Genomic DNA, 9,266 nt, shown 5'->3' with positions numbered 1-9,266 from the left:
GATTCTCTGTTTTGAGGGATGGCTCTCTGGGAGACTGGAAAGGAGGGGAATCTACAAGGGAAAATACAGGTAATATAAAAAAAAAATCAATAAGATATATTTAAATGTGTCTATGTTAAAATATCCTTAAAAGAATGCCAATGAAAAATGTATGAATATAAGTCCCAATGTATTCAAATTACCACTATTTGAAGTTATAATTATGTAAAGTGTGGTCATTGGTTTCAGTCTAATGGAAATATGCAGTGTGAATTAGAATAATGCAAACACAGGTTATTTGTACTAACTGGGACCTAGCTGTTCATGTACTTATACATAATATATACACTTATACCTGAAGACAGGGAACTCTCTCCCCTTTCTCCCAGATGATCCATGAAATCAGTCATTGATCCAAGGCCAGCTAGTGAAGGTAAGGCTGCCTGGTGGAACCAGAGGGGTCCAATTAAAGCAACCCCTCCCGGGATGAGTCGGACCTTTGGCCCTCATGATCCCAGGGCAGAGGGCATAGCTTTCACATAACTAACTATCACAGTTTGATCACTTAGGACTCAGACAGGAAAAGAGCTGTCATAAACCAATAACCAACTCCCTCTATTCATTGCCTCCTCCCATTTTAATTCCACTAACTGGTGAGAGTTCACAGCATCAAATAATAAGGAGAGATGGGGAGCCCTTTGACCCACCTTTGGGGAAACGGAGACGTGAGTATATTTAGAGATTGCCCTGGAGTAGCCCCAAGGCAATGACTCAGAGAGACAAAGTGAGCCTTTGGGGTCAGCCCCAATATCAGAATCAAGTTAGTTAGTATGAACCCTGGGCCTTGAGGGACTCTTAGTTTATAATTCTCTATTCTAATGCCCCTCCCAACTCTGACATTCTCTGCTCCAAGGCCCTTCCACCTCTGACATCCCCTGTTCTAAGGCCCCCCTCAACTCTGACATTCTCTGTTCTAATGCCCCTCCAGCTCCAACATCCCCTGTTCTGAGGTCCCTCCCAGCTCTGACCTTCCCTTCTAAGGCTTCTCCTGTGTACAACAACCTGTAAACCCCCACCCACTGCCCTGTCTGAGCTTACTCTTGACTAAGCTGGAAAAGCACCTGGATTGGATGTCCCAAATCCCCAAGGCTCCAAGTTCTCCCTGGACCAGAGCTGTTCCCTTTAATGGAATGTGTTCTCCCCTCCCCCATGCCTTCCCTCCCCCACTCACTCAGACATGCTGACTTGCAGGGGGGCCACGTAGGCATAGAACAGCAGAAGGAAGCCGGTGAAGAGACATCCCAATATAAGCACCTTTGCCATGGAGTGCCAAGGTTTCCTCAGAGAAGGCATCTCAGTAACCTGGGGAAGAGAGAGGGGTGGGGCAGGAGCCCTGGAGTTAGCGCCCCCCCCATACACACCCAGGCTGTAGACTGACAGCGAGGGCAGTCTTCTGCCAGGCTGTGTATCCTGACCACCAGCCGTGCCAGGCACAGCCACGTCCTGAACAAATATGTACTGACCAAATTGGTTACATGTTGTCTCTCCCATTCAACTGTGAACTCCTTGAGGGCAGAGACTGTCTTTTGGCCTTTCTTATTATCTCCAGTAGCTAGCACAGTGCCTGGTATACAGTGGGCATTTAACAAATACCCCCTGATTAACTGAAGATCTTTCTAACCCCTAGTGCAGGTGAGCCTCACAACAGCCACAGCCCTCAAGGATGAATAGACCCATTTTACAGAAGCTGAAGCTGAAGCCAAGAGAGTGGAAGGGACTTGTCCAAGATTACAGAGGAACGGCCAAACTAAGACACGTATCTAGATCTCCAAAGTCCAAGATCAGAGATACAGGACAGAGGCATCATTATTTTCTTCTTTTAAAAAAGTGTATTGATATCGTTTAAATTAAATTTTATTTTTTTCAGTTAGCAAAAATCTACCTTTCTCTCTCCCATCTATGTCCCCATCTGAGAATGAAAGAAAAACAAAACTTCTGCTGTAAACATGTATAGGAAATCAAAATGATTTCCCAATTGGCCATGTCCAAAGGAATACAACATTTAAATATGTGTGTACATGTACATTATATATATATATATATATGCACACGTGTTTCTTTCTGCATGTGTTTCATTCTCTCTCGGGAGGTGAGTAGCCAGTTTCATCATTGGTCCTTCTGGAATCAATGGCTGCTTATTTCACTAATCAGAATTCCTAAGTCTTTACAATATTACTGACATTGTATAAACTGTTCCCCTGGTTCTGCTCCTTCCCTCTTCATCAGTTCAGACAAGTCTCTTCAGGCTTCTCAGAAACCACCGCCTTCATTATTTCTTATAACACAACAGTACCCATCACATTTATATATCATAACATATTTGGCCACCCCCTCAAAACCTCGTTCTTTGCCCCCTCAAAAGAAGCTTTAAGTGTTTTTTTAATATCCTTAAAGTTCATGTTATTGTTCAGTGGTCGTGTCTGACTCTGTGACCCCATTTGGGATTTTCTTGGCAGAGACACTGGAGTGATTTGCCATTTCCTTCTCCAGATCATTTTACATATTGAGGAACTGAGACAAACAGGGTGAAGTGACTTGCCCAAGGTCACAAAGCTAGTAAGTGTCTGAGGCTGGATATGAACCCAGGAAGATGAGTCTTTCTATCTCCAGGTCCAACACTCTATCCAGAATACCACCTAGTTCTTCATGTTGCTTAGGACTAATCCCTTCTTTAATCTACTTTTTCTTTAATTCCCCTTCCCCACTATTCTCCTGTTCTTCCTTACCTCTTTGTTAAGTGTATATGTGTGTGTTTGTCTGATCAGTTCACATGAGTGAGGTCAAGTGTCAACCAGTTCCCCCTTGACTTCCTTGTTTGTCTAGATATCTATTTGTACATTCCAACTATGTGAGATAATTTTCCCTCATCTCTTTCTCCCATCCTCTCTCCCTCCAGCACCATATCCCTCTTCTCTCACCTTTCCATTCTTCTTTTAAGTTCATCAAGACATGAGAGAACCCCTCCTAGACCTTGTCTAATTAGACTCCCTCTATGACTCCTGATGATGATAAAATTCAGACGGGCATATTTATCACCTGCCCCCATTTGAATATAAGCAGTTCATCTGTGTTTAGTCTCTTATGATTGTTGATTTATGTTTACCTGTTGATTCATGTTTGCCTTTTTATATTTCCCTTAAGCCCTACGCTTGAACATCCAAAATTCTACACAGCTCTGGTATTTCCACCAGGAGTGCTTAGAAGTCTATTTCATTAAAGACTGTGTTGCTAGGTCAGTTATTCTTGGCTATAGTTCTCTGTCCTTCACTTTCTGGAATACTGCATTCCAAAATCTACATTCCTTTACAGGAGTGGCTACTAAGTCATGGGTGATCCTGATGGTGATTCCTCAGTACTTGAATTCTTTCTTACTGGTGGCTTGCCATATTTTTTCTTTGAGCTGGGAGCTCTAGATTTTGATTATAATGTTCTTGGGGATTTTCATTTCAATGTTTCTTTCAGGAGATGAATTCTTTTTATTTCCACCTTGCCTTCTGGTTCTAAGAGATCTGTGAAGATTTCTTGAAATATAATGCTTAGGCTCTTTTTTTAATCATACATTCAATAATTCTTAATTTTTCTTCTCCTCAATCTGTTTTCCAGGTTAGTTTAAAAAATGAAATCTTGTATGTTTTCCTCTATTTATTTTTTCAGTCTTTTGCCTTTGTGTTAATATTTCTCACTGTCTCGTGGAATTATTGGCTTTGTTAGGTCCATCCTAATTTTCAGGGAGTTTGTTGCTGAGCAAAGCTTTGAACCTCTTGGGCCAAAATGCTAAGTCCCTTTCCATGAGGCTACTTGTTAAGGTTATTGTGGTGACTGTTCTTGTTTACTAGAACATAATGAAGTTCCTGGAGGGTAACCACTGTTTTATTAATAGGCACTTCAGAAATATTTACTCAGTGGACTATTTCAGATACAAAAGGGAACCTCAGAGCCTACCTTGTCCAACCTGCACCTGGGATCCCATCATGGCTTTGGAAGGTGGGGGATCCCATCATGGCTTTGGAAGGTGGGAAGGAAGGATCAATTTGGAGGGGAGGGAGAAGAGATTGAAGAAAGGGTGACCTGTTATGAACTGCTGGAAATAGTCCAGGTGGATGGCTTATCCATCAAGAAGGTCCAGTACTCTCTTGATCAAAATGAAAATGTTTCTCCAATCAGATCACAGAAAGGGAGCATGGAACTGACTGAAGCCTTTGGGTAACAAAGCCTGCTAGTCCTGAATTTGGCTCATGAGGCTCATGGGAGACTTTGTGGAGTGCTAGCCCTGGGAGGGTAAGGAAGGACTTTCTCTGTCATCAGGTTGCAAAGTTCTTTGATTCTTAGGAGTGCCTCCTTCATGATAGGACTAGGGTTTCCCTGATGAAGCTTCGTTCCTCCAACCCATAACGTGGGGAGATTTTACCTAAAGGAAGATAAAGCTAATCCTAGGACTGATTGGCCCCAGTTCCCTGGTCATCTAAGGATATGCAGAGTCCTCTCCATGAGGCATCAGGGGAGACTACAGGCATCTACTCAGACTGGGTAGGTGCCTAAGACCTTATGAGTTTGATGACCTGTTGACCAAAAAAATTTCCAGATGGAGATGAGGGGAGGAGTTCATCTACAGAAAAAAAAGGTTCAATGGGCCTCTTTTTTCCCCAGTATTAGCATAGCTTCCTTTCCTCTCCTCCACAGCCTCCTCTCCCCAACAGACAAAGAAAAAAAATCCTTGTTAAAAAAAATTAAAGTCAAGCAGCATGAATTCACACATTGACCATGTTAAAAAACAACATATCTCTTTCTGCCCCTTGAGAAGACCAGGTGGAGACAGCCTCCCCTCTATCTTGGAGAGACACATGGTTGGTAATTGCATTAATCAGAGTTCTTAGCACTCAAAGCTTCTTTTTTTTTTACCATGTGTCCTTGAATAAATTGTTCTCCTAGGTTGGCTCACTTGGCATAAGTTGACTACCCAGAATTCTCCAAAATAGTCTCTTTCATTATTTCTAATGGTGCAATAATATTCCATTACATTCGCACAATCTGTTCAGCCACCCCACTTCCAGTCACGGACATTTGTCCCTATCAGATTCTAGTTCATGGGGTTTTTTTTCTTTTGAATCCTCCCACCAAGATCAGGAAGTTTATTTTATTTTCAACTATCCTCTCTTAAACCACCTCTCTCCCAATTATCTCTCAATTAAGTTTCATGTATCTGTGTCATGTACAACCCTCCTTTACCAGATAAGAGCAACGTTCATCTGATGGCTCTTTCCCCAGCTCCTTCCTCCATGTTTATACGGTCCTTTTCTCACAGATACCAATTATGAGAAATAGTGAGGTCAGCCGGCTTCTTCCTCCCTATACTCCTTTTATTCTCTCTTCCTTTTCCCTTTTTAAAAATCTCAGAGCAGAACCAATCCACTGAGGTCCTTCGTTTTTCTCATTTAAAATAGTCCTGAAGGAACATTTGTTTCTTCACCTCCATTAGAAGTTTATCACTATAATATCATACAGCTCACTCCAAGTACTCAAATAAATTTAACTTTCTATATTTCTCTGGACTGTGGTTTTTAGATTTCAAAATTCCTATTCAGCTCCGCCCTTTTCATCAGAAATGTCTGAAAGTCCTCTATTCCATGAGAAGTACATTTTTCCCCTGTAGCATTTCACTCAGCGTTGCAGGATTCTTAGTTGTAAGCCTATACTGTTTGTCTTTCAGAATATTATATTCCAAGTTCTCTTCTTATTTTTGGCAGAAGTTGCCAGGTCCTGTGTGATCCTAACTGTGGCTCCTTGGCGCATGAACACCTTTCTGGCTGTTTATAATATTTTTCCTTTGAGTTCTGGATTTTGAGTATGACATTCCTGGGACTTAACCTTTTGAAGGTTTTTTGGTTTCGTTTGGTTTTCAGAAGGAGAAGTTACCAGTGGATTCTATTTTCATTTTGCTCTTTGCTGAAGGTTCTCATATGTGATTCCTTGGAATAAAGTGGCCAGGCTTTTAAGAATTATGGTTTTCAGGGAACCCAATGATTCTTAAATTATTTTTCTTTGACCTGTTTTCCAAGTCAGTTGTTTTTTTTTATGTCAGGTATATTACATTTTCTTCTCTTTTCAATTTTTGAAAACATTTGCTCTACTATTTCTTGCTCTCCCATGGAGTTACTGAATTTTGTTAGTCTATTCTACTTTTTAGGTAACTTGTGACTTAGGTAAAGATTTACTATTAGCTCTTTACAAAAATATTTTGCTTTATTTCTTCTATGTATTCATGTAGTGCTTAAAAAACCCACAATTTTTTTATTTTGGCTGTCAAGTCAATAAGCATTTATCAAGAACCTACCATCTGTTAGGCACTGTGCTAAATGGTGGGAATACAAGAGAAAAGGCAAAAAACAGTCCCTGCCCTCAAGGAGTTCACAGTCTAACGAAGACTAATGAATGCAAACAACTATGTACAAATAAGATATAGCCAGGATAAACTGGAAATAATTAAAAGGAGAGGGGACTAGTATTAAGGGCTTCTTGTAAAAGGTTAGATCTTAGCTGGGACTTCAAGGAAGCCAGAGAGGCCAGAAGCCAGAGATGAGGAACAAGAGAATTCCAGACATGAGAAATAGTCGGTGAAAATAACCCAAGTAGGCTGATGGAAGGTCTTGTTTGTGGAACAGCAAGGACTATGTCCCATGGGCCAGCTAGATGGCACCATCAAACAGAGAGGGCCAGGCCTGGAATCAGGAGACTTATCTTCCTAAGGACCTTGGGCAAGTCACTTAACTTTGTTTGCCTCGTTTTCCTCATCTGGTAAATGAGCTGGAGAAGGAAATTGCAAACCACTCCAGGATCTTTACTAAACCCAAAATGGGGTCAAGATGAGACAGATATTACTGAGCCATAAAACACTGGTCAGTGTCCTTCTTGGGTTAGTCACCTCTCCTGTTCAGCTTTGCACTAGGGCCAAGTCTTGGTCTTGGTTGGTCTCACCATGGGCACCCTGGGCTCCTACACTGATGTCCTCCTCCTCCTCCCAGTGTCAGACCTCAGAATCTTCAGGGTCTTCTACAGCATCTCAGGACAGGGTGTTAGGAGACCTCAGAGGATCACGAAGGAGCTCATCTTAAGTGTTAAATGGTTGATCCCTGACCCACTAAGAAGCTGCTAGGAGAGAATCCCAACTCTCTGTGCCTCTTCCAAAACCACCATCCCTACCAAGGACTGGGGAATGTCTCTCATCTTCCTGCTCTGTTTTCTCTGTCTTGGCTTTCCAATTCTGATTACTCGTTGTGTATACTTTTAAAATGGGTTATCTCCAAATAAAGATATAATCATTTAAATGACTTTAGAAGTCTTTGACACCAAGAAGTGAGAAGGGAGCAGGGCAAAGGCTATCTTGACTCTGCTGAATTTCAGCTGCTGCAAAGCCTCATTTCTGTCCTGATGAGGATGGAGGCTTGACACAGTTAGGATTTCATGAATAATCTGTTTATTCTTATGAGTCTCCCCCAAAGAAGAGGTTGAAAGGACCATGGGCTTTGCCTTAACTCCTGGACTAAGTGAGTTACCAATCTTTCTGAGCCCATTGCTGTGGCTAGGTATAAATGATAACAGAATGGAGAGGAGAAGGCAATGGATGACCCTCCAAGGCTGAGCCCTAAGGGTATATACAAGTGCGGTCTGAGAGAATCAGTTCTGCCCCCTTTCTGAAGGGAGAGAGGAAAGTCCTCCTCAGCCAAACTCTACAATCTACAGTAAATAACAATAATTAATAATAATAATTTCACATTTGCAAAGTATTTTACAAATTCTATTTCATTAGATCCTCACAACCCTAGGAGGTAGCGGCTATTTCAAAATCCCGTTTTACAGATAAGGAAACTGAGGCAAACAGAGTTAAATGGCTTGCCAGGATTACAAAGCTGGTAAGGGATTAGGTCAGGATTTGAACTCTCCCCCACTCCAAGTCCAGAATTTCATCTACTGTAGGACCTAGCTGCCTATACAAAGAAACAAGAAGGGGGAACCCTTGGTACTTGGACTTCACTCCCCATCAGAACTCATCAAAAGATGGAAAAATTCATAGAGATAAATTTGGTTTCAGAAATACATTTTCTACAACTGGGAGAGGAGAGAAAGGGGAAAGGGGGATAAGAAGAAAGATAAAGGGAGGGATTGGTTTGTAGCAAAATGAACACCAAAAAAAGGATTATTAAAACACTTATAGCAGCTCTTTTTGCAGTGGCAAAGAATATGAAATTGAGGGATTGCCTATCAGTTGGGGAATGGCTAAGTAAGCAATGAAGTAACATGTATAATCGATATGATATTTCAAGCCTTCTCAAGGGGTGGGAGAGGCAGGAGAGAGGGAGAGAATTGGGAACTCAAAATTGTAAAAAATAAATAGTGTTTAAATATTTTTACATGTAACTGGGAAATATTTTATGAATATACATATACACATATATGTATATGTGTGTAGACATATAGATATATATGTAATGAAGTATATGCAGGTAATGGGATACTACTGTGCTATAAGAAATAACAAAGGGGTGGTTTCAGAGAATCCTGGGAATACTTGTCTGAACTGATGCAGAGGTTGACGAAAAACAGTCAACTAAAAAAAACAGTCCCTAATCAGGGAAGACTGTAGACAAACTGCAATGTAAAGGCTACAGGCAGCATAAATAAATGGGAAAGCCCCACAATTAACCTGTCAAACCTCTAGAAATTACTCTGAACGCCAAACCCTCTTAACTCTTGGTACTGCAGAAAGATCCCTAACCCCAGGGTCCAAATATCTGGGTTCTTATCCCAGCTGACCACTTCCCTCACAGGACAGATTCAAAAATGAAACATGGTCATTAGTGTGAGAGTGTCAGTCCCCTCCCCAGCCCTACGTCTCACTCCCTTATAAGGAGATGAGCCTGGCTCCAGAAAGCTTTGACAGATCTTGCCAGGCTTGGAAGGATCCAAGGACTGGCCCAGGGAGACACTGCTGTGCCTAAGGACCAGCTGGTGAGACCCATCCGTGGAGATTCACCACAGGAAGATAAATTGAAGGTGTGTCCTCTCCCCTTCCCTCCATTTATCCTCCTATGGTGATGCTGAGGAGTTATAGGGGTGGAAGGGCTGTGGACCCAGACAGGAGCTGGCTTGGTCACTGGGAAGGAGACCCCCTATCTATTGCCTTTGTTTGTATCCCTAATGCTTAGAGGAGTGTCTTACACATGTGCTTGTAG

General features: G+C 41.8%; 1 protein-coding gene across 2 annotated transcripts in view; it reads right to left on the bottom strand.

Moving 5' to 3' along the window:
• GAL3ST1 (galactose-3-O-sulfotransferase 1) overlaps window positions 1-9,266 on the bottom strand; it is a 32,533-nt gene that overhangs the window by 13,575 nt on the left and 9,692 nt on the right. For both annotated transcript variants that reach the window (XM_069081399.1, XM_069081400.1), the window contains exon 2: window positions 1,211-1,341. In XM_069081399.1, coding sequence (XP_068937500.1) covers window positions 1,211-1,332 — 122 coding nt within the window. In that variant the 5' untranslated portion in view covers window positions 1,333-1,341. The remainder of the gene's footprint in view (window positions 1-1,210; window positions 1,342-9,266) is intronic.

This window comes from Petaurus breviceps, unplaced genomic scaffold (assembly GCF_028583685.1).
Source record: "Petaurus breviceps papuanus isolate PSGF00001 unplaced genomic scaffold, PetGlider_PUasm1.0 99, whole genome shotgun sequence".
NCBI lineage: Eukaryota > Metazoa > Chordata > Mammalia > Diprotodontia > Petauridae > Petaurus > Petaurus breviceps.
The sequence above is the reverse complement of the archived record's forward strand: the minus strand, read 5'-3'. Positions and strand labels throughout refer to the sequence as shown.